Source organism: Crocodylus siamensis, chromosome 1 (assembly GCF_052110815.1).
Source record: "Crocodylus siamensis isolate JL-2025a chromosome 1, ASM5211081v1, whole genome shotgun sequence".
Classification (NCBI taxonomy): Eukaryota; Metazoa; Chordata; order Crocodylia; family Crocodylidae; genus Crocodylus; species Crocodylus siamensis.
Window position 1 is genome coordinate 63928864 of NC_143395.1, and position 25726 is coordinate 63954589.

General features: G+C 47.6%; 2 protein-coding genes across 4 annotated transcripts in view; one reads left to right on the forward strand and one right to left on the reverse strand.

Annotated features, from left to right (window-relative positions):
- The window catches only part of ELOVL4 (ELOVL fatty acid elongase 4), a 126528-nt gene extending 120479 nt beyond the window's left edge, over positions 1-6049 (reverse strand). Inside the window, exons 1-2 of the mRNA XM_090035394.1 lie at positions 5844-6049; positions 3954-4416 (exon numbers count right to left, since the gene is read on the reverse strand). The gene's annotated coding sequence lies outside the window, so the exon portion shown is untranslated. The remainder of the gene's footprint in view (positions 1-3953; positions 4417-5843) is intronic.
- Positions 6050-6148: 99 nt separating this feature from the next.
- The window catches only part of TTK (TTK protein kinase), a 73519-nt gene continuing 53941 nt past the window's right edge, over positions 6149-25726 (forward strand). The window contains exons 1-3 of one of the 3 annotated variants that reach the window (XM_090035370.1): positions 6149-6253; positions 20438-20579; positions 20916-21141. In XM_090035370.1, the coding sequence (XP_089891496.1) occupies positions 20438-20579; positions 20916-21141 (368 nt within the window). In that variant the 5' untranslated portion in view covers positions 6149-6253. Of the gene's footprint in view, positions 6254-20437; positions 20580-20915; positions 21142-25726 lie in introns of those variants that run through there. The other 2 variants (XM_090035354.1, XM_090035360.1) reach the window with 2 other exon arrangements.

The following is a 25726-nucleotide window of genomic DNA, read 5'->3' on the forward strand; positions in this document are numbered from 1 at the left end:
CCACTCTCTTCACCGAGTGTTGGTGTTACTAAGTTTGGGTGTATACCTGCTTCACCAACCCCGCTTCTCGCCTGCCACAACTCTGCTGTTATCCCAGTGGGGCGGGGCTAGCTCTCAGGTCCCTCGGTGTCCCGGGTCCGCCTCGTCAGTCACATATGGGGCTCCTACCACCCCTACACCCCGGCCTCACGCCACCTGTGGCCTTCACTTCCCGGTGCCTGCTCAGAGATGCGCCACGTGACTCCTTCCCGCCTGTATAGATGTCCCAACCGTATTGCAAAGGATAATTCCCTCCACCGATCCGTCACCCTACCCCGACAGCTGCATACTTCCCAACGTGATTCTTCTATCAGGCCTGCCTCCCTGACCTACTACCAGCACCCCTAGGATATTTGCCCCAAAAGTGAGACCTCCTGGATGAATATATATCTAGCGCTGTCCCCGCCTTCTACGGTTGACGCTTTCTATTCTAGGAGGCGATCCCGCCCCGATCTTTCTCTCCTACCAGTTGCGCCTTCAGCCTCACGACCCTCTTCGGTTCTTCCCGCACCCTCTGCCACCGCACTTACTTCATGCGGCTCGAGATCTTCCTGTGTGGTCTTGCCCCTCCGCTGCTCACCCGATCTGGCGCTGCAGGCTCTGTCTGCCGGCGATCTGGCCGTTCCGCCTCTGCTCCCGGCCACCGGACTCTCCAGGTCTTCTGTCCTGCGGCTTCGGTCCCGCTGGGCTAACGGTGGGGATGGCTTAGCCTGCCGTTTGTTTCCCTCTCCATCCGCCGCCCCTGGAGCGGCGGCCACCATTTTTAAATCTCCCTGCCGGCCTCCTTCGCGGTGTCCCACTCTCCTGGTAAGTCTTCCTGGCTTTTTCGGGTCCCGGGACAGATGGCATACATCTGTGCTGTGCCACCAACCTGGCTAGGGACAGAAGTTGCTTATAAACTGGTCTTCAGAAACTGGTTTAAACTTCTAACAGAACAGAAGCTCAGTGCACATAAACCAATTCCAAAATGGCTGAAACTGGTTTAAAATAAACCTGGTTGAATGTTGTGATAACCCGGAGTTGAATTGTTTTGAAAGTTGCCTAAACATCTGAAATAACCTGGGGACAGCCTGAAGTTAAACGGTTTGTCTCAAACATTGCAAGCAAGCACATTACCGCAAATGCTGACTCTGTGGTAACAAGTGCTGGGGGAAGTGGGAAGCAATGCAGGTCCTGCGTAGGCAGGTCAGTGCACTGTACCAGCTTCCTTAAGCTGCAGCTTGTGTAAAGTTGGTTGTTTGCTAATCTGAGCATGCGCCAAACAAAGGTCATATTTCGGTCAACTCAGCTTCTATTAGAAACCCCCAATGAGCCCACCGACTCAAATGGAGAAGTTTCTAGAACTCTAAACTGCGCAAGTCCGAGTGACGACAGCCAGGGGCGGAACCACCATGAGGGAAGAAGATAAAAGGCGGACAGAAAAACACGCGCTTGTTGACCCATCACCCATGGATCAAGAAAGAAGCGCCAGCGACGGAGACACGCGCCGACAACGCAGGATCCAGGGGTGGTGATCTCTCTCTCTCTCTCTCTCTTTTTTTTCTCTCTCTCAAGTTTTCCTTCCTTCTCCTTGCCTCATGCGAATGTTTCTAGTAATGAGTTTTGACCAAGGGTTTTAATGTTGTTATTGAGTTAACCAAAATAAAACAGTGAATTGTTCACTTTGAGAGTGTTGCCTAACCACGCCGCACAGAGGATTGCAAAAGTACCTCTCCCTTCACCCCACTGAGCGGGACGGGACAAATGTAATATCAAACCCAACTGATTTAGGTCAAGCCAGTTTATGAAACTTCTGTCCCAAACCCCTTCCTGGTTCAATATAAATCACAGTCTCCCAGTATCCCAGGATGCTTTGCAGCCCTGGGCTGGGCTGTGGTGTCTGTTCTAGAGAGCAGGGTTGGCCTCACCCCTCTGCTCCCTACCTGAAGCAGTGCCAGCTGGCTGACAAGAGGGTGGGGAGTGGGAAACCTGGTAGGGGAATGCAGCTGGGTCTGCAAGGGGTGAGGGACTGCCCCTCCTCCCCCAGGCAAACCCTGGCTGCGATCTGGGGCCAGGGACCTTTCCCCAAGCTCAGTATGCTGGCCACGTCCTGTACTCCATGCTCCAGCATCCTGCTGGCTGCAACCATGCACTACAAATCCCAGAGGCACCTGTAAGCAGGAAGAAAAAGTGATGAGAAACCTAGCAGTGTCCTGCTACTGTGATTCTGGACTGTAAATCCCAGAGACCGGGGGTGGGGGGGAGGAGGGGGGCAACAGGAAGAGGAAACAAACACAGAGTACACTTGAGGTTGCAAACAACCCTGTACTCAATACATGCTAATTTAAGAGAAAGGACTATTCTTGTTCAACCTTTTATGAATTCAATGCCACTACCTTTTTCCCTACCCACCCCCTCCTCATCCTAGCAGGCATTTCCCCTTCACACTGCCCAGTTAGACCTTAGCTAGCCTAGGGCTGGGACCTGGCTATGCCCCCTCCACTCAAGCAGAGAGTAGGAGAAAACCTTGGAGGGCTTCTCTCTTCCCTTCCCTTTGGCAGTGGTTAGGCTGGGAGGCACGCTCTATGACTCTCTGCCCCCCATTCCTGGCTTCTGCCTTGAGCCACTGCAGGCATGTGACTGCATTTCCTGAATCAAAAATGAATGTCTGTTCATTTGTTTCTCAATTTAATCCCTGCAATTTAGACTAACCTGCAAGGATTAAATTGAGTCAACCTAGGGCTTTTTGACTCTGTACTTAGCCCCAGCCTATATCACCCCCCTTCACAGTGCTTCCTGCTGCTCTCTCTTGCCTGCACATAACTCCATTGCAGAAACTGAGGATCAGTGGTAACGGTAAGCATAGGTGGCATGAGTGCGCCGGAAAGTGGAAATTTGCAACCAGCAGCAGAGGGCCAAATTGCAAGTTTCAGTTCAGGGCAGCAGAAGATTGTTGACACCTTGGTCTATGTGTAGCAGCAGTGTGTCCAGCAGAAACACCGTTTAACGTGCCCTGACCACCGCTTCCATTTATACCCTCCAAACCTAGAAATGCACCGATGACTGAGGCTGCTCTGGGATCATCTACCTAAATCACAATTTTGCAGAAACTGTGAAAAACAGCGTTGTCTGTGATGGTTGCAATTGCTGGGAAATCTGGCTTTGGTAGTGATTTTCTGCAAAATTAACCCCCCAGAAAGCAGTAGTAACACAGACTGAGTGAAGGTGCCCTCTGCCATTTAGTGGTGAGGGGCATGGCAAAAAAGTAGTAGTGAAATAGACTGAGTGAAGAAGCCCTCTCCCAATCAGCAGTGATGGGTGGGGTTGTCAGGGCCCCACTGAAAATCAGCAAGATGCTAGTCTACCACAAAATTAGCTCTGTGTACTTCAAGCAAGCCACAAAAAAAGTTGTATTGCTGTGATTTAGGTAGGTCCCTAGGCAGTGATGACACATAGGGAGTGCACATGGGTGCCTTGCAAAAAGGCACCATTGACACTGCTGGCAGTGCCTGGGAGCAGTCGCTGCTCGCCCCCCACCTTTGCCGCTGATACTGCTGGCAGCGTCTGTGGGCTGTCCCCAACTGCTACTGGCCACTGCTGCTGCTGCCGGCGGCACCTCCAGGTGGTCACCGACCACTGGTTGGCACTCACCACCCTCCCCCCCTTGAGTGACAGCACCACAGCTGCCTGTGGGACCTTGCCATGTCCCCCCCCAGCCTCCAGGGGCACACAGCATTCATTTCCCTAGGTATAATTCACTTCTCACCTCCCTGTAGCCTGGGTTTGGAGCATTTGGAGAGACAACATATATCTCATGTAGAACCGCATTTGTTGGATGAATATTCGATCCTTGCAGTTAATACAGAAAAGGTAGGAGCCATCACAACTGCCACAACTGTCGCTTTGAAAGAAAAGCATGAGCATGAACCACTTACCCTTACTAACGGAAGTTGAGCTCTGGATTATGAGTGTACATAATCACTTGTTTGCAGCTCTCAAGTAGATGCTGAAGCTCCAAAGAGGGATGGATTTTCAGATACATTCCTGTGCAGTGTTTCCTACTGGCAAGATCTAGACATCTACCTGCTCAGCATGCCTGGAAGTGGCAGCATTACTTCTAGTCAGGCAGTGTGGAGTCACTTGACTTCATTATAATTATAATCCAATTGATCCCTTCTAAACTCTTAATTCCACAGGTGTTAAGCCTATGTCCTCTTTTTAATCGTCTTGATGTTCCACCAATCAAGTTAGCCTTCTGTAATTCCTTTGTCTGTTAGCTGCTCCTGGTAACAAAGCTCCTATTTCATAGCCTGCAGACTGTTTTTAACACACTCCAATCAAGTTGTACTTCTTTTTGCTTCTATCTTAAACTGAAGAGTTCAGGCCTAGGCCTCTTGCCTACAACAAAAATAATGTGTTGTTTTGTATGTGATGAGCAGAGATCCTGGTTTTCTCTGATTTATAAAAAATCCCCAATTTTCAGTTAAAGAAGTAACCCCAAATCCACATTTTCTGTGATTTAAATGAAACACGACTATTACTCTAATATTATAAAAGCCTTCGTCTGTCTGTCTTTCTTTTCATAATGCTTTATTCGTACTTCGATTAGCTGATGGAAACAACCAATCAGAGTGTGAATACAGTGTTTGGACAGGAGCCGGTGGTGTGCTGGAGTGCCGCTGTAATGGAGGGGACATGGGATGGAGCGGGTGAGGGGCGAGGCTCATGTGGCTGGCCTCACTCCCCCTGCCCTGCTCCCTAGAGGCAGCAGCAATGGGGCAGGTAGAACAGGGGGGTGCAGCCAGCCCCCTCTTTCCCCCTTGCTCCTTGGAGGTGGTGGCAGCGACACAAGGGGGAGCAGGGTCAAGACACCGTGGGGGGTGAGGCCATGGCAGCAACAGTGGTCTTGTGCCCCCCTGCTCCCTGCAGATGGCAAATATGGAAGGAGGGGGCCCGAGGCCAGCACTGCTGGCCTCACCCCATCTTTGTCCCATGCTGCTGCTTCCTGATACAGGGGAGGAGGAGCAGTTGGCCCGGGCTGACGTGACCGCAGCAGGGGGGAGAGGAGAAGCAGGCCCAAATTGGGGAGAGAAGCTGGCATGCCGCAATGGTGGGGGCTGGGGAGTACCAGATCTGTGCCGACGTGGGGTGATGGGAGGAGTAGGCTTGGCCCTGAAATGGTAGCAGGGAGGGTGCACCTGGCCCGGCACGGAAATGGAGGGTTCAGGGGAGCGGCTCGGCTCTGAACTGGTGGCAGACAAGGTGGGGGGCAGGCCCAGCGCTGGCCCCCAAATGGTGATGGGTATGGGGGGGGGCACGCTTGGCCTAGCCCAGCCCGGAAATGGTGGCAGGGGGATGGGCAGGTCCAGCTCCACAACAGCGGTGAGAGTGGGGGGGGCAGGCATGGGCCCACCATGGAGTGGGGGAAAGGGGGAACTGGCCTGGCCCCAGAGGTAGGGCAGGGACCAAAGCCTGCATTCAGCCTCTGTCCCCGCCAGCGCCCTCCACACATCACAGAAAAATGTGGATTTGGGGTTACGTTTTTTAACTGCAAATTGGGGATTTGTTTTTAATCCAAGACGACCAAGATCACTGGTGATAAGACATCTCCCCATCTGCACCCCCTCCCCTTCCTCCTCCGTCAAGGGCCCAGTTTTGAAGCGCTAGGTTGTGAGGCGCCATGAGGCACCCACACCCCGCTTGAGATCTAGCTGTTTAACCAGGTCAGTCTGGAGAAGAGGAGAGGGAATGGGGATATGCTACCTAAAGGGCTATTACAGAGGGGGAAACGCACTTCCCTCTGTGGCTGTAGCGGGCAAGAGTACCTTTAAGGAAAACAAGAAACGAGTTTGTTGTTCTCCTTGGCGGGGAGCGAGGCCACACCCCCTGCGCGCGCGAAGGAGAGCCGTGCCAGTGGAGGGGTCCCGCTCCAAGTCAACGCTACGCTTGTGCGGGCTGGAGAACGAGACCACGCGCGGAACAACGAGGGCATGCGGACCCTTGCAGCAGCAGTTGAACCTACCGAGAGGAGAGAAGAGTCGCTGCCACTGTGAGGAAGGGGCGGGGCTCAGGAAAGAGCGACGGCCAATCCGTGGTGTTGCGTCCGACCGGAAGCCTCCCCAGCCAACCAGCGGCCGGCTTGTTCGGCGGTGGCCAAATTCAAACGCGGTGGCTCGCGCGCTCACTCTTCTCAGCGGCTCTGGAGCGGCCCACGGTGAGCGCGGCCCGGCCTGAGGTGGGCGCCGGGGATGGGTCGCGGCCAGGGTGGGCTCCTATCTCGCGCGGATGGGGTCCGAGCTGGGCGCGGCCGTGTCTGCCCCGCGGGGCCGCCCGTCTCGGAGGACGGGAGCGGTCCTAGACCTCTCTCAGGGCGCGGCCCTGATCTAGCTGTTAGGACGTTTGGGATGAGCCGGCTCGGCTCGGGTGTCGCCACTGCTGATGGCAGCTGGGCGTCCTCCTCCCCGAACCTGGCCTTGAGTCTCTGGGCGCCGGAGCTGCGCGGGGGCCGCACTCCCACTCCCACTCCTCCCTGCCTCCAGGTTGTGCAGGATGCGGTTTGAGTGACTGCTCTGCAGAGTGCTTAAAAATTCGTACTCATTCTTGCTTATGTGGTTAGTATTGTTGAAATCAGTGAGACTATTTCTGGGGACAACGTAATGCAAGTGCTGTGCAGGCTTAGACAGAAGTCAGTTTCTTCTGTAGTTCCTGTGGGCCTCAGGCTTGAGGCAATCGTGATACTAAAGATACCCCTCAGAAAATGGGAGCTCTTAATTTTCATGCATCTTCATTCTTGTGCCCGTGTACGGTTCCTCTTCCAACTCCATTGCACTGATGGCTTATAAGTACTGCTGTTTAATATCTTCAGTTGCTATAGAGCCGTGCTTCTCGAAGTTTGGCCCGTGGGCCAAATGCAGCCTGCAAGCCCCTTTCATCAAGCCTGTGGCCCAGCAGTACTCTTTGGAAGTTAAACTCGCGATAAAAAATCTACCTTGTTTCACTTATACGGTATTATGACGTGTGCAGGGAGCATATCTGAGTTTTCAGTCAGGCTCGTTACACCAAGGACTGCCTACTTTGAAATGGCTCTTCAGGGACAAAATCACCCCAAAACATTTCAACATTCACTCAAAGTCTTGGAAAGATCTTGCTCATGATTGTTCACACATCTCCATATGGCTTACTGAAAAATACTTAATGTCGAGAGTCAAAAGTGCTTAGTGAGAGTAGTTGTTTATTTCTAAAGGGTTCAAATGTCTGGAATGTGAACCTATAATATTATGTCAGCACTTGGAGGCCATCAAAAGTATTAGCTCCAGTATGCTTAGTGCTGTACAAGTGACAGTCAAAAGAAAAGGATGAGGCAAACAAGTGGGCTAAGGTGGTTGGTGACAATTGAAAACAAAAATACGAGAGCAGCTGTTTAGAATTCTTAATTACAGGATTTATACAGATAAGAGCAAAGGAAGGTGGTAAATGATCCAGATAAGAATTGGGACAAAGGCAGAATGTTTTAATGTGTATGTGTTGAAACCATTCTGCACAGAACCACAATGACAGCAGCTTCTTCAATTAGAATTTGTAGTGTCTGTCGCCAGATTTCAGAAAACTCATTCAGCACTTTTGTAAATTATTTAAAGAATAAGATATTACCAAAATAAGTAGAAATATATTTGTGGGAAGCCTAGGATGATGTTCTGTTGAGGTCAACTGAACAATCTAAACTTTTCTGAATTTTCTAGGGCAATGGTTTTCATCCTGTAGTTCATGGATCCCTGGGGCTCTGCAGACTGTGACCTAAGGGGTGTACAAAAGATGACTATGATAATCAAAAATATGCTATTGGCACACTTGCAATTCATTGGGGTCCACCCCTCCATTTGAAAAAATTTTAGGAGTCCACTAATGAAAATAGACTTTTGCATTTTTTTTTGTTTTATTTTTCTCCCTACCACTCTAAGGTGAGGGCAAGGGTCTTCAATTTCATTTTTGCTTTTAATTGAAATATTCTTGTTAGATTTGGATCTATCAAAGTGTGGTATTTTTTATGTTACTTTGTCAGCGTCTGCTTTTTTTCTTGACTAGGTTTGGGTGAAGGGGGGACCTTTCTTCTCGGAAGTTACGACATCAGAGCACGCTAGCAGTAGGTAGTCTGGCTGGGGCCTTCCCTTACGTTTTAGAGGTAGAAAATAGAGACTCAGTAGTGGACTGCTATAAAGTAGTCTACCCTTGAAAGTTAGGAAGAGTTGATAATGGTGTTATGTACTGAAGTATACATTAGTTTAATTTTTAAAAGTGTGAGTGTCTGTGTGCACACAAAGGTTATCCACTCATAGCTAATGGCTTAGGAATTTGTTGGACTTGCTTCTAATTGGTATAGTGAGTAACTGTAATTGGTAGTTAAGCACAGTTTTTATAGCTGTTACATTTTATAGGTTTTACACAAGAATTTTTCTTCACTCTAGAATAACTAATCTGAAGATTTAAAAAAAACTGCTATATTAATGCCTTAATGTGGTCCCAGTCTGTGGATGATGACTCCTTGATCTTGGTATTGGTCTCTATCTAGAGCTAATTCAGGACCAAATTAATTTTGGTCTTTCTCCACCTGAGGAGCCAGTGATTAGAAAATACTATGCGAAAGCTAGAAAACTGGAAGTGGTTTAGGTTTCTTCAGGTCCTCATTTAAGGCATCTCGGAGTTAAGTCTACCGAGCCCAGTTCAAACTCAAGGAGGAAAAATCACAGATGGTTCCGTTGATACTGTACTGCTGTCTCATGTTCTAGTGATGATGGCACATTTACATTACTTAGAAATATAATCTTGTAATGTACCTGATTGTGGTGCTGAACAATAATTTTTTGGCTTGGGTGCAAAAGATGGAGCATCACATGTTCAAGCATTACATGAATTAATGTTTCTGATATGAAGAGACAGACTCCATCTTGGATAAATTTTTGAGAGATTGGGGTCAAGATCTCTTTGTTTTTCTTTCTATTGTCTCATTCAAATTTCTGTGGATAAGCTAGCTTTGGACAAAACCAAAATCATTCTCATTATTAAGGCTTGTTCAAAGGCTTGACTGGCTTCTAGATTTGATTCATCTATCTAGAGATGGCTATCAAGCTGTTTCTTTATCCTGAAATGCAAAGTTTTTCATGTTGCTGTGGTCTGCTGCATGTCCTGGATCTACTGCTTCTTATATTGTGTATGATAAGGTTATTATGACATTCTTGTTCTGATTTAAATTTGAGGAGAGAATCTCCAGTAAATGGAGTGGTTTACTAACTGGAAAGTGTTAGTATATTTGTTTATTTTGTATGGCTGTTTTGGGATTAGTAAAAAGTAATATAGATTCTCATGTACCTTCTTTTTGATCTTCTTTAAGTACTCAATTTTATATTATTTGTCCCTCTTCTATCTACCATGAGTATGTCCCCATGATTGTGCATGTGCATGTACGTGCATTTCTGGCAGGATAAATATCAGTGGTGCACATGTGTGCTACTGCTATTTGTCTCTGGGCATGCTCCTGAATGCATGCTCTGGTGTACTGCAAAGGGACCCAGGTGAAGTAGAGGAGACTGGGGCCAGCATCTATGGTCTTCTGGTGTCAACCTGTTGTGCTGCAAATTAGTAGCATGGTGCACAGGTGCACTTGATTGTATGCAGTTTGCGATACCTTAGACGGCTTTGTGGCACCGTAAATCACACATGTGCACTCATGGGGACGTGCTCCCTTAGGGTTTGTCTTAAATGCATCCACACCTTTTTTTTTTTTCTATTGACGATAAATTGGTATTTTTCTCACATTCTGGTTAACCAGTTTTATTTTGTGTGTGTGAACCATACAGTGGCTTATGTGGATGCAATTTGGGAGCCTTATGCTGGCAGGGTGGGCTACACTCTATCATTGTTTAAACAACTGGTGACAGACAGAGGGGACAAGGCTGAACTCCTCAACGAGTTCTTCGCCTCAGTGTTCCTAAGTGAGAGGCATGACAAGTCTCTCACTGGGAGTGTAGGGAGGCAGCAGCAAGGCACCAGACTTCCATGCGTGGACCCTGAGGTGGTGCAGGGTCACTTGGAGGAACTGGATGCCTTTAAGTCGGCAGGCCCGGATGAGCTCCATCCGAGGGTACTGAAGGCACTGGCCGACATCATTGCAGAGCCACTGGCGGGAATATTTGAACGCTCGTGGCGCACGGGTCAAGTCCCGGAGGACTGGAAAAGGGCCAATGTGGTTCCCATTTTCAAGAAGGGGAGGAAGGAGGACCCGGGTAACTATAGGCCAGTCAGTCTCACCTCCATCCTTGGCAAAATCTTTGAGAAAATCATCAAGGCTCACATTTGTGAGAGCCCGGCAGGACAAATTATGCTGAGGGGAAACCAGCACGGGTTCGTGGCAGGTAGATCGTGCCTGACCAATCTAGTCTCTTCTTATGACCAGGTCACAAAACGCCTCGATGCAGGAGGAGGGGTGGATGTCGTATACTTGGACTTCAGGAAGGCCTTTGACACGGTATCCCACCCCATACTGGTGAACAAGTTAAGGGGCTGTGACTTGGATGACTGCACAGTCCGGTGGGTGGAGAATTGGCTGGAGGGTCGCACCCAGAGAGTTGTGGTGGATGGGTCGGTTTCGACCTGGAAGAGTGTGGGCAGTGGGGTCCCGCAGGGCTCGGTGCTTGGACCGATACTCTTTAATGTCTTCATCAGCGACTTGGACGAGGGGGTGAAATGTACTCTGTCCAAGTTTGCAGATGACACTAAGCTATGGGGCGAAGTGGACATGCCGGAGGGCAGGGAACAGCTGCAAGCAGACCTGGACAGGTTAGACAAGTGGGCGGAAAACAACAGAATGCAGTTCAACAAGGAGAAATGCAAAGTGCTGCATCTAGGGAGGAAAAATGTCCAGCACACCTACAGCCTAGGAAATGACCTGCTGGGTGGCACGGAAGTGGAAAGGGATCTTGGAGTCCTAGTAGACTCCAAGATGAACATGAGTCGGCAGTGTGACGAAACCATCAGAAAAGCCAATGGCACTTTATCGTGCATCAGCAGATGCATGACAAATAAGTCCAAGGAGGTGATACTTCCCCTCTATCGGGTGCTGGTCAGACCGCAGCTGGAGTACTGCGTGCAATTCTGGGCGCCGCACTTCAAGAAAGATGCGGATAACCTGGAGAGGGTCCAGAGAAGGGCCACTCGTGTGGTTAAGGGCCTGCAGGCCAAGCCCTATGAGGAGAGATTAGAGAAACTGGACCTTTTCAGCCTCCGCAAGAGAAGGTTGAGAGGCGACCTGGTGGCTGCCTATAAGTTCGTCAGGGGGGCACAGAAGGGAATTGGTGAGTATTTATTCACCAAGGCGCCCCCGGGGGTTACAAGAAATAATGGCCACAAGCTGGAGGAGAGCAGATTTAGATTAGATATTAGGAGGAACTTCTTCACAGTTCGAGTGGCCAAGCTCTGGAACGGGCTCCCAAGGGAGGTGGTGCTCTCCCCTACCCTGGGGGTATTCAAGAGAAGGTTGGATGTGTATCTAGCTGGGGTAATGTAGGCCCAGCACTCTTTCCTGCTTATGCAGGGGGTCGGACTCGATGATCTATTGAGGTCCCTTCCGACCCTAGCATCTATGAATCTATGAATCTATGAACTCACCCACTCAATTTATTTTGGAAGGGCACGTGATCAATATTAGTAAAATTTTAAATTTGTAAAAAACAAAAAAACCCCACAAACAAAAAACCCCCACAGAAAATTAAAAATTACTGTGCATGTCAACACAACCTTAATGTTCCATATCTGGTACTTTTTAATATATTAACACCTACTTGAGTGGTTCCAAGCGGAAGCTACAGACATTTTGTCCCAAGTTAAAATACCCAAGTGACACTTCCTGTGGAATGGGGGTTGCTAAATTTTATATCCTCTCAATCTTTCTTCTCTTCTCTTTCCCACCCCCACCTTTGTTTCACTACTGAAACACCATGAACACTTGAAAAAGAAGTGTTCTGATACTCTCAAACTATATTCCTTATCCTGAGGTACAAAGTTTTTCATGCTGCTGTGACTATATCATTTGAAGGCTGCATGCTTCCTTCCTAGCTTTTAAACTCAATATTGTACAATGGGACTAGATGCCAGAAGATGGCCTTAATTTTGTCAAAGTTGTGTCATGGTTTTCCAATGCTGGAATTCATAGTGATTATTTTTCTAGTGTAGATGTGCAAAATAGGATAGCTGGTCCAGTGAATACTTAGGAAGACCGATCCACTGCTTTTGTACAGTGTTTGCTTTTTTCCCCCCCCATATGCTGTGAAGAGCAATGGGCACTAAATAAAACACTTACCACAGGGAATGAGTCTGAGTGTGGGGGAAAGATATGAGAACAGAAGGAGAGCAATGCTTCTGGAGCAGCTGTTCTGTAAAGATGCAACAACCCTGTGAGGGGAGGGGCAGGGCACTGAAGGAACAGGTGTCAGAAGACGCCACCGGGCAGAAAGCTTGGGAAGGTAGTAAGGACCAGAAGAAACCCCGAGAACTAGGCTTGAGTGGGTCTGGTTAAGCTGGGAATCACCAGCGAAGAAAAACCTTAAAAGGTAATACTTGAGCAGCAAGAGGAAGGGAGCAGGTTTTGTTTTTTTTTTCATTTGGACTTTGTTTTGAGCCAGTTGTGCTGTATAGCAGATGAGGGGTAAAAGAGACTGGGAAACTACTATTCCTTAAAGAGACAGTGACGCATTGCGAGTTCTTGGAAAGGGAGAACATGCCTAGAGACCAGGGAATCTAAGAAAAAAAAACAACAACAAAAAAACCCCCTAAAGCACAGGGTGTTATAAACCGGACTGAATAAGAGTGCTACGTTGGCATTTTTGCTGTTAAATTAAGATTCTGTCTAAGTTAATATTAACACTTGCTTGATGTGGAGAGAAGTAATGACAGCCTTTCAAACAGTGAGTTGATTATAGATGTAAAAATAAATCTTGACAAATAAAGAAAATTGTTAACGTAAACAAAGCACGACTGTGATTTTAACTGATGATACAAGCCTTAGGTGTTGTGTAGAAGAGTTTCAGTAAAAGGGGTAATCCAAGACAGTCCCCCACATAAGTTGCTGCAGTCCTGCTGCAGTAGAAAACAAATAACACGTCCCAACTAATAACATACAGTAATCAAGATGTGGCAGGAAAGAGTCTGAATATACCGCAAGTAGTCCAAGACTGAACAATCTCTGAAAGGACTGGCTAGAATAATACATTAGGCTATAAGCGGTAGCCTCACATGTGCAGTGTTTCTGTAATTCTAAATTTTACTTTGAACTTTGTAACGTATTGCATAAGGTAGCATAGTTTTGGTATTGTTTTTTTTAATAACATGAAACATGTTTAGAAAAGTAAACCAAAAACAGCAAAATCAGTACTTAAATGGGACTGAAAGGAAACTCATGCTTTATTGCTTGTGACGGCAGGGAGCTAGGTTCAGCCATGTCATAGAAAAGGCTGCAAGTTTTGTCTTGGAATTGATGGAAACTCAGGATCTGAGTAAACACTGAAATCTTGCAAACTAGTGAAAGTGCATAGAAGTTTCTGTGTCACTTATTTCATAAAATGTTTGCCATATCAAGTACTGACATAATCGAATCAATCTCTCTTAGGTATTGTTTTGCAGTTGTAAGCAAGTATGTACAGCAATGTAGCTCAACCAATGTGATGTGTAGCTGAGCAAGGTGCCACCGAGTTGAAAAAAAGCCATAGAGTGGGTACAGCAAGTGAAAACAAGCAGGAAATACAAAAGCTAAGCAGAGAAATGGAAGTATGCAGAGGGGATATTTTATGGAAGTGATGATTCTGTACAGCATAAAAGTTTCTATGGATTTCAGGTGAAAATCTGTGACCTTTTGAATACTTCACATAAGTAGAAGGTTCATACAGTTCAATCTGCAGCGAGAAAGACAAGGAAAGTACAAAATCCCGGAAGCTGTCATGTAGAACAGGTTCCCAATCACTGGGCTGTGGCCCAGTACCGGGCTACGAATGGTTGGCTGCTGGGTTGTGGTACAAGCCCCCCGCTTGGACCCTCATCTGTCTGCCTGGGCGAGCAGCTTCCACTGCTAGCAGTCACGAGTGGGGTTAAATCTGGGTAGCCCTGGGAAGGAGGCAGCTGGCTCTGTGTGCCCCATCCTGCTCCTGTGCCAGTCTGCAGTATAAAGGTTGAGAACCACTGATGTAAAAGATGGAAAAATTGTATTTTGGTATAATGCATGTGTTTTGTTTAAAGGCATTTTGCACCACTAATTGTTTTAGTTTCATGGCCTAGACCATGGCTGTCCAAGTTCTGAGTGGCTAGGGGCAACATGCCATGGGGTTGGCTCCCTGAACCTTACCTGCTGCTTTTCTTCCAGAGGTAGCAGCAGGAAGCAGAAGCTGGAGTGGGGAAGCAGAGCTTGGAGACCCTGGCTGCTGTAGTGGCAGAAGTAATAGGGGAGAGTTGGAGGCTGGATACAGTCCATGGGCTGCCAGTTGGACATTGATCTAAACCAAGTTCAGCAATAAATAGCATCAATTTCAGAAAACCTTTTCTAAGTACATTTTCTGCAACAAGACTAGACACAAGATGCAACAGATGCTGGGGTCCCTTGATACTGAATAGTATAATATTACCATAGTGTCTTTTGAACACTTCTACAACTAGAGGGATGAGGGAGGACTCTAAACTTCTGCAGATAGATTGCCTTTGTTTGGAATCCCTGTTCTGAAGTGTAGTTTCTAAACTGGTGGGAACTGCTTAAGCAAAGATGGGGGGTAGGGTCTTTTTGTTACCTCATATGTGCTGCATGTATGATAAAAGCAGGGAACAGTTTCAAAATCTGGTATGCACTGGTTAGAAACAACTTGTATGGCCTGTTTCCTCAATATAGGTGGTGTTATATGGAGAAAGTTTCAAATGTTGGGTGCAGACCTTTGAAGTGCTTCTAAGGGATATACAAATGTGTGTGCTTTTGGCTATCTCTGGAGAGCTTTTAAGTGCTCCAGAATAGTACTCATTTGAGTGAGGTACTATATAGAAGTGCTTCACTGCTTCTCATACCTGTATGATGTATAGAATAAGACTAATGGATTCCTGGGTCTTCCAGCATCCATCAGCCTCCCTAGGAGTAGGTGCTCTTCTGTCATTGTACCTCTGTTGTCCCACTAGAGCTGGATAGGTTCTTTCACCTTCCCTTTCTGCATGGCAGGATGCATGACTGGGATCTAGCATCAGATACAATCGCACTTTATTGCCAGAAACCTGGTTATCACAATCCTGGGCTCCCCCTGCACAAGCAAGTAGCAAGCTCCCATTACTAACAAGGCTTGTAGCTGTGGCAGCATCCCATAAATTGCATCTGTGAGCTGTCAGCTGTGGGGCTTACAGCTGTAGTGTGTGGTACTTCCCTACAACTGGGAGCTCCATCAACTGGTGGGGCTCCCAGCAACAAGGGAGTACCTGGCCACATGTTCAATTCATGGGGTGATAAGAATGAGTCACAAAATTATTACACTTTTTTGGTGGAATAACTTTGTGGCTTATTCCTTGTTTTGTCACACTATTAATTGATTGAACCTGTGGCTGGGTCACAATTTAAGGTGTGATTAACCAGTTAATTGCATTTTTCTTGTAATGTGTAGATGGGGGGCCCTAGGTTATATACCTCTTCTGGGTGTACGATAGATGAGACTGGTCCATTATAAATTTGTCAAGCTTCTGTGGTAAAACTCTGAAAACAGCTTAACTTCATCAGATGGGCCTCTTTTTAAGGCATGTGGCCACATGTTTGTTATGTCCAATATATCCATTTAAAATAGCTGCTTTGCTAATAAACTGTCACGTGAAAGATTCTGTTGCATCTTTGGACGTGGAGTAGGTGGCTCTGAGAATATATAGCTCTATTTTGTTTAAAACAGAGATGCCAGGGAAAGGTTGAGCCTGTCCATGAAGATCAAGAATACTTCTCTCTTACATAAGGTAGTAAATGCTAAAACAGCGAAAGCCTCTTAATAACCTTGTAAAACATCCTCATCCTACGGCTAGAGTAACACATTTTATTTTTTTTAAAAGCAAAACATTAGATGTTGAACTCTGACCTCTCTCTTGGCTATCATATATCTCATATCATATATCTCATATCATAGAATCAATGAGTCGGAAGGGACTGAGACAGAATATCTAGTCCGACACCCCCCGCCATGGGCAGGAAGGAGCACTGGGGGTGACAGGGGTCATAAGACCCCAGCCAGGTGCCTGTCCAGTCTCCTCTTGAAGATTTCCAGGGAAGGTGAGAGCACCACCTCTCTGGGAAGCCTATTCCAGGCTCTGGCCACCCTTACAGTGAAGTAGTTTGTCCTAATATCTAACCTAAACCTATCCTCCCTCAGCTTGTGGCCGTTGTTCCTGGTGACTCCAAGGGGGCCCCTGATGAACAGACTTTCGCTGAGTCCCTGCTGGTGGCCCCTGATAAGGTTGTAGGCAGCCACAAGATCCACGCTCAGTCTCTTCTTGCGGAGACTGAAGAGATTCAGGTCCCTCAGCCTCTCCTCATAGGGCTGGCCACGGAGGCCCTCAACCATACGAGTGGCCCTCCTGGACCCTCTCCAGGTTCTCCACATCCTTCTTGAAGTGCGGCGCCCAGAACTGGACACAGTACTCCAGCTGCGGCCTGACCAGCGCCACATAGAGGGGAAGCAAGACCTGTCTGGATCCGTTAGTGATGCCTCTGTTGATGCATGACAGGGTGTGGTTGGCTCTGCCTATTGCATTGGCGACTCATATTCATCCTGGAGTCAATCCTGACTCCAAGATCCCTCTACCTCTGTGCTGCTGAGAGGGTCAGCCCCTAACCTATAACCATAATGCTGGTTCCCTCTCCCCAGGTGCAGCACTCTGCACTTGTCCTTGTTGAACCGCATCCTGTTCAGATCCACCCACTTCTCTAACCTATCCAGGTCTGCCTGGATGCAGTCCCTGCCTGCAGGTGTATTCACTTTACCCCACAGCTTGGTGTCATCAGCGAACTTGAACAGGGTACACTCCACACCCTCATCCCGGTCGCTAAGGAAGATATTGAACAGCACCGGCCCAAGGACCAAGCCCTGGGGGACTCCGCTGCCCACTCCCTCCCAGGTTGACATTGACCTGTCCACCACCACCCTCTGCGTGTGCCCCTGGAGCAGTTCGTTGCCCATGTGACTCTCTGCATTCGTCAATGCCACAGTCCCTCAGCTCGCCCACCAGAATTGGGTGGGACACTATCGAAGGCCTTCTGGAAGTCCAAGAAGATGACATTGACCTCCTCCTTCCCATCTAAGCTCTTTGTTACCTGGTCATAGAAAGAGACCAGGTTAGTTAGGCAGGATCGGCCTGGCACAAACCAGTGTTGGTTATCCCTCAACATCGCTTCTCCTGCAGGGCTCTCACAAATGTGGCCCTTGATAATTTTTTCAAAGACCTTCCCCAGGATAGAAGTGAGGCTGACTGGCCTGTAGTTGCCAGTCTCTTCCTTCCTCCCCTTCTTGAAAATAGGAACCACACTGGCCCTTTTCCAGTCCTCAGAGGCTTGGCCCCAGTACCAGGAGTCCTCAAACAGCTGTGCCAATTGCTCCGCTATGACACCAGCCAATTCCCTCAGCACCTGTGGATGAAGGTCATCCGGGCCTGCCGACTTGGATACATTTAAGCCCTCCAGGTAATCCTTAACTAGGTCCGAACTAACAGTCGGGGGACTCGCATCCTTCCTGGGCCTCTCTATGCTATCACTTGAGAGCACCCCATTGTCAGGAGACAGGAACACAGAGGCAAAGAACTTGTTAAAGAGTTCTGCCTTCTCTCACACATCTGTCACCAGCTGCCCTGCCCTGCCTTGTAGGAGTCCAACGTTACCCCGAGACTTCTTCTTGCTACCCATGTACTTGAAGAAGGACTTTTTGTTATCCTTAACCCCAGAAGCTAATCTAAGCTCCAGTGCTGCTTTAGCCTCCCTTAACAAATCCCTAGAAGCTTGGGTCAGAGAGGTGTACTCCTTCTTTGTCCCTGCCCCCCCCACTACCAGTACGCTTTTTTTCTTTGCCCTCAGGGCAGCCTGGATATCTGTGCTCAGCCATAAAGGTTTCTTGGATCCTTTTCCCACCTTCCTGCGCAGTGGAATTGCGTCCTGCTGTGCCCCAAGGATAGCATCCTTGAGGAAGGACCACCTTTCCTGGGCTGCCATACTAGTTGCCTCCCTGACTACTACCCTGAGCACATCGAAGTTGGCTTTCCTAAAGTCAAACATTTGCGCTGTGCTAGTTATGCTCCCCACCTTTCTCTGAATAGCAAACTGGATCATTTCATGATCACTGTCCCCTAGCCTCCCTTGTACTAGCACCTCCCCCACCAGGTCATCTCCAGAAGCTAACACCAAATCCAGTATGGTGTTTTCCTTAGTGGGGATGAGTACCTCCTGCACGAGGTGTAGGTCCTGTACGCATGTCAGGAACCTTCATGAGTGGCTAGATCTGGCTGACTGCTCCTCCCAGGTGATGTCAGGGTAATTCATATCCCCCATGACCACAACATCCTTTGCATGCATGGCCTCCCCAAGCTGCCTGGAAAATTCCAGATCCAGCTCTTCCTCCTGATATGGTGGCCTGTAGTTAAACCCCTACCACCAGATCCCTTTCCCCACCCCCTCCTCTGGCCCCTTTTAGAAGGTAGAAGTGGTATACTGTTCCTTAACATAGAGCACAACCCCTCCACCTTTTTTTTTTTTTTTCCCCCTTCCTATCTCTTGTAAACAACCTATGGCCCTCTGTCTAATGCCCAGTCAAATGTTTCATCCCACTGTGTCTCCACTAGACTAATGAAGAGATATTTGTGGAAGATGATGATTTTATTCTTTTTCCCTGCCCCACTCCTGCCTCCTCCAGTCTTGATGCATGTCCCCATATCTCTTCAGTAGCCTTTCATTTCTAACTTACTGTGCTGTGATCAAGTCTTGCTTTCAGTGTTAGGTTGCATCCTTTCATGGTGACTGCAGCCTTATAAACTAGTGGTCACCAATCTGGGTCTCATGATCAACCAGTTGATCCCAGAGCATCTTTAGGTAGGTCCTAGGCTGGGGGAGGGATAGCTGGGTATGCGCGCATCCAACTGCTGGGTGGGTGCAGCTCAGCACAGCAGCAAACTTGGCATGGGAAGATCTGCTCATTCAGGGGCATGGTGGGTTGTGGGGGGCGCTCCTGCCACTGGGCACAGCCTGGTGGAGGTCTTGGGGAGGAGAGAGGGAGGGGGGGAAGGCCTGTGCTGCCACACCCCCCTCCCCCATGCTCAGGATGGAGGTAATTACTAATTACTGCTGCATGCTGCCTGCTGTACCGCGAGCACAGGTTAGTGGGGGGACGGTAGGGGCCCCTGGGGCCTCCACTGGGCTGAGTCCAGTGTTGGGAGCCCCTCCCCCCACCTTTGGGACAACCAGGGGTGCAGAAAGGTTGAGTGGCCCCTTAGGTGCATGTGGGATCTGGTTTGCGATCATGGCACTGCATGCATGCCCTTTCTCCTTTGCTGCAGCCCCCCAGAGCCCCCAGCCCAGGTTCTCTGCGGCCTTACCCATTTCCCCTGCCACCTAGTGTTATACTATTATTTCTACACTTTTTTTTTTTTTGGCTGAGCCTCTCCCCCTTGCCTGCCCAGCAGTGGGACACATGTCTCAGCTGGGGGGCGGGCAGGGACCACAGTAGATCATGGGGTGCCCTTAACTTTCAAAAACTGATCTTCACCATAAAATGGTTGGAGGCCACTGCCATAAACCAACAAGGAATTAACGGAGTTTATGCAACTTGAGGCCCTGCTACACGCTGCATAATTTAGGGGTGCACTGGTGGAGATTTTCTTGCCTGAATCCAATAGCCAATTATTTATTAGGCATGTTGCGTGATACTGATTCAGTAACCCGAACAGTCGGAGAGCATTAAAATATGTCAACTGTTTAGGAATCTGTACAGGAAATAGTACCAAATGACTATAGATGCCGTTGATACAATAAAAATAGCTATTAATTTTAAAAGCATAATAAAAATCAAAACACGTATTTAAAGAATAAGTATTTAGGGTGGCATCTACAGAACAAAGGAATGGGGGTTGACTTTTTCTACAGGTGGCTTGGCTAACACTGGTGAAAGAACTCTGCTCATAGGAGTTGCATTCCACTAAGTTGCTCACAGTATAGCAGTATTGGCAGTCTCTCCTGATAGGCTGAACTGAAGTAGATATGGATAAATTGTAACTCACTTGCAAAACTAATATTAGGAGGAAAGATGTAAAGCTTTCCCAAGGAGCCTTCAATTAAACTTCTGAGGGCAGTAGAGCTCTGCAGTAGTAATATTGCCTTTTATTTTTGTTTCTACAGATGGAGGAAGAGGATTTAAGTGAAGGGGGACCGACAATCGCCTCAATCATGAGCAGAGTCAGAGACCTGAAAAGTAAATACAAAAACGAAGACAATGTCACTGATGAATTCAATTTCACCAAAGTGTCAGTTGATTCAACAGGTATGTAACTTTGTCATTCTGTTGTCATTTTGCTGTTCATGCTGCAGCAGTTAATTGGAGAGAGCTTTTACTTAAAAAGTTCAAGCTCTTACAGTTCTTTAGAGTAAAGACTGAAAAGCATGCTGAAGACAAATGTCAAATTTCAGCTTTGATAATGCTACCCAGAGTTGCTTCTTTTAGAAGCTGTATCCTAAACAAGTTTATATTTTAAACTAATCTTCCACATTTTTCAATATGTGCAAATAGTTTTTATCTGTTGCAAATGTCATATTGTCAGATATCTGACTCTAAAGCATCTTCCATTGTTCCTTTTTTTCTCTACCCCCCCCCCCCCAGACAACTCTGGCACTCTTAATCACATAATGATGACTGCAAATAATCCCGAAGACTGGCTGAGTTTCTTGCTTAAGTTGGAAAAGAAGGGCATCCCACAGACTGATGTTGGCTTATTGAATAGATTAATTGGTCGTTACAGTCAAGCGGTTGCTGCACTACCTGCAGAAAAGTATAGTCAGAATAAGAGCTATGCTTGTATCCTAGTAAGATTTGCTGAGCTGAAAGCGTAAGTATTAATCAACAGTTTCCAATGTTAGAATCCTAGCAACATTGTTCTGAATTTTATAAGCAAGGATAAAACCTTTAAAGGGACATCTTACCTCAAGATATGTAATGTCATAAATGTCTGTGTGAAAATTTTGCAAGTAGAAGGCACAAACCCTGGGCCATGGGTTAGCGAGGATTTAGTTAGGGAGCTTCTGGAGGGGTTGGACGTATTCAAGTCAGCCGGTCCGGATGATCTCCACCCTAGAGTTCTAAAGGAACTGGCCGAGGTCATTGCAAGTCCCCTGGCACGGCTTTATGAGCACTCGTGGTGCTCTGGTGAGGTACCGGAGGACTGGAGGAGGGCCAATGTGGTCCCCATCTTCAAAAAAGGCAGGAAGGAGGACCCGGGAAACTATAGGCAGGTTTGCACCTCGATCCTAGGCAAGCTGTTCGAGAAAATTATGCTGGCACACATCCAGGAGGGGCCAGCAGGGGACTGCATGCTTAGGGGCAACCAACATGGGTTCATCAGTGGCAGGTCCTGTCAGACCAACCTGGTGGCCTTTTACGATCAGATCACCAGATCATTAGATGTAGGGGTAGCAGTGGATATAGTTTTCCTGGACTTCCGGAAGGCTTTTGACACTGTCTCTCACCCCGCTCTCATTAAGAAACTGGGGGGCTGTGGTGTAGACACCCACACAGTCAAATGGATTGCCAACTGGCTGGAGGGCCGCACCCAGAGGGTGGTAGTGGATGGGTCCTTCTCAACCTGGAAGGACGTGGGCAGTGGGGTTCCGCAGGGCTCTGTCCTCGGGCCCGCACTGTTCAACATCTTCATCAGTGATTTGGACGAGGGGGTAAAAAGCACCCTGTTCAAATTGGCACTAAGATGTGGGGGGACGTGGGCACACTAGAAGAATGCAACAGGCTACAATCAGACCTAGATAGGTTACAAGGGTGGGCGGACAAGACTAGGATGGGTTTCAACACAGACAAGTGCAAGGTGATGCACCTGGGGAGGAACAACCGGCACCATACCTACAGGTTGGGGAACTCCCCTCTTGTCAGCACGGAGGCGGAAAAGGATCTGGGGGTCATCATTGACTCCAAGATGAACATGGGCCGGCAGTGTGGAGAGGCAGTTAGGAAGGCCAACCGCACCTTGTCATGCATCCACAGATGCATCTTGAGCAGGTCCAAAGAGATGATCCTCCCCCTCTATGCGGCACTGGTCAGGCCGCAGTTGGAGTACTGTGTCCAGTTCTGGGCGCCACACTTCAAGAGGGATGTGGACAGCATGGGGAGGGTCCAGAGGAGGGCCACTCGTATGATCAGGGGACAACAGGGCAGGCCCTGTGAGGAGAGGCTACGGGACCTGAACCTGTTCAGCCTCCAGAAGAGAAGGCTGAGGGGGGATCTTGTGGCTTGTTATAAACCAGTCGGGGGGGATTAGCAGGCATTGGGGGAGTCGCTGTTCCCCCGAGCACCTCCAGGAGTGACCAGGAATAATGGTCACAAGCTGGCAGAGGGTAGGTTTAGGTTAGATATCAGGAGGCGCTACTCCACGGTCAGGTCGGCTAGGGTCTGGAATCAACTTCCAAGAGAAGTAGTGCAGGCTTCTACCCTGGGGGTGTTTAAGAGGAGGTTAGATGAACACCTTGCTGGGGTCATTTGACCCCAGTATTCTTTCCTGCCATGACGGGGTCAGACTAGATGATCTGCTCGGGTCCCTTCCAACCCTAGTAACTATGAAACTATGAAAAATATTAGAAAAATGCTGCTCGAGTAACTAATGATTGAAGTAAGCCTGGCTGACTTCATTGACTTAATGCACACTAGTGGAAAGAAGAAACATTCTAATTATGACTGGAGTTTGCTTTTAATATAGGGGAATATTTCCCCACGTTGTTCTTTTCCATTTCTTAAAACATCTTCAAAAAGGTTGACTGGGAATTGTTTGAGACCATAGACTGGAAATAACTTAAGGGGCACCTGGAACAACCAAATTCTTAGTTTATCTTTGTGCCATGCTTGTACCTCTTACTTTTTGTTTTGTTTTGTTTTTGCCATTCCAATGTGGAAACATGTTCTTTACCCTAAGAAAGGGAAACTATGCACCCCGCCTCCCAAAAGCTAGTTGCCCAGTTGATCAAAACAGATGGCTATTATCTTCTCAGTGAAACAAGAGTTGGACATCAATTAAGAGTAAGAATGCTTTGTGTTCAGTTTCTTTTTTCTGGTTGCTTTCTTAATGTTCAAAGTACTATTTCTCTTTGCTGCCCCATATCAACCCCATCTCCTTATGGGGTGTGGGGGGAAGCTCTTTAAATTACTTCCACACTTCAGCCATTTATAAGCTACCTACTTCAAGGAAGCAAACTGACATAATAGGACCTCACCAGGACACAATTGGAATCTTCATTAGCCAGTGGGTTCCTTATTTAATAGTGCTAACCTTGCTTTTACTGAATTTACAAGAGAAATAGTTTTGTAATCATCAGGTTTAGAAACTTCTAACACTAATAGCTCTACTATTTAAATGTGACCTTTTAATGGCACTTTATTTTTCTTGTTAAAGCAAGTTTCCACTGTAGTTTAAAGTGTGTGTATATAGAGATGGAAGCCATTCTGGGAACATTGATGTACTCCATTTGAAATATAGCTGGGGAAAGCATTAACCATGTTCAACTTCCAGTAGTGAGGTGGACAACTATGACAATTTGTCTTCAAACTACAGTGCCAATACTGCTGTTAAGATACAAATTGAACAGAACCTTAGGAGAACAGAAAGGAGTCCAAGAGGGAGAAAAGTACTTCAGCTGCATGTATATAAAAGCAAGGAGTATGGGCAGCACATGCTATAAAGTGGAGGTCATAGCCTGTGAAGAAAATAATGGTGTGATTTGGCATTAAAATGACTTGGTGAGACAGCTCTTAAAACTGGAACATCAATTCTGAGGGTATACTGTTTGAGTTGGTACAGAAGCATTGGGTGGTAGCTAGGGGTGCACCGATAGAGATTTTTGGGGCACATACTGATAGTCAGTTTTTAAGGAGGCATATTGACAGATGTCAGCCCAGCAGCTTGGAGAATTGTGTGTAGCTGGCAAGTCTGTTGTGAGGGAAGGGGTGTGGGGCAGGGACAGATCAAGATCCCTGTGGTGAGGAAGGAGTGGGCCTGGGGCAAGCTCTGCCCAGCTGGGGTGGGACAGGCATGGGATGAAGCCACGGTTTGTATGGGGGGGAGGGCAGGGTGGCTCCCGCCACTTGGCCAGCGGCTTGTCTGGTACTCACCTGCTCATCCAGTGGCTCCCACTACTGCTCTTGCCGCTTGGCCTTGCCCTGGCTGGGCAGCCCTTGCCCCATCCCCACTCCTCTCTCACTGCAGGGGCCCTAATCCCCTTCCCCCACCTCCCCTTTCACCACACCAGACTTAGCAGCTGCATGCAGCTCTCCAAACTGCTGGGCTGTGCTCCTCGCTGCCTGCACTGTGGCTGTGTGCACGCATGGGCCATTTATCAGCCTGATATGCCTGATTTTTCCGATACGGACATTTTTCTTTATATCGGTGCCGATCTGATATCGGACTGCTGTATCGGTACACCTCTAGCAGTGGCTGCAGCTAAGACTGGGGATTTTTGACTGGTGTGTGCTGATGCTTCCGCTGGCTGTATAAAAAGCAAAACAAAACAACCCCTCTTGCTCCACGGAGGTTCCTGGTTAGAACATCTTGCTTCTCTGCTTAAGGCCTCACTGATTCCTGCATTTGAGATCAAAAAGTAACTTTACCCTAGTCAGATTCCTCATGGACTGTAGCAGGGGAGGGAGGTGGAGATGGTTCCCTTCTTTGCATTTCTTAAGTGTAATTTTAACAATTACTCATTGTTTTCATGGCAGTGGTAGGATGTAGATGGTGTCCTCCATTCTTCTGATCTTGCCCCCCCCCGTAGCAAGTTTAGGGTATCCTTAGTGTTTTGAGTCATTGTGTCTGACAGTTATGAGAGGGTTGTTTGCGTAGTATTAAGAACAAGTTAGACATGCTTGTTTGTATAGAATGGCATGGGTAGAGATGATCCTGTCTTGGGCGAGGGATTGAACTAGATAATCTCCTGAGGTCCCTTGCAGTCCTGCTTTTTCTATAACTGTCTTTTTGGTAACGCTTTATATTCCTTCAAAATATGTGACTGTATGGGGCAGGTAGTTGGAATGCCTGTCAATTTTAGAACCTAAGGATTGTAGTCTTTATTTCTTTCTTGGTTTTTTTGTATCTTTATTTCCTGCTTTTCCTAAGCAGCATAGTTAGCTTTCTCCCTTCTTGTGCTTCTATCCTGTGTCCTTCCTTGGGTTGTTACCTGCAGCTAGGATGTTCTGGTAGTCTTAGTATGCTCAGTTTGTGGAGTTTTTTTTCTGATGGCAACAGATAAAATGTTTGGCTTCCACCTCCCCCTAAATAGCTACAGGGTAGAGATTCTGTAGATTACTGAAAATGTACAAATTACAGGAAGATGCCATTAAAAGTCACTTTGTAGATAGTGGTCAGTTGACACCTTATCCTTGCGGAGATGTTCCTGATGACTCTGGCTCATGCATCATAGAAGTTC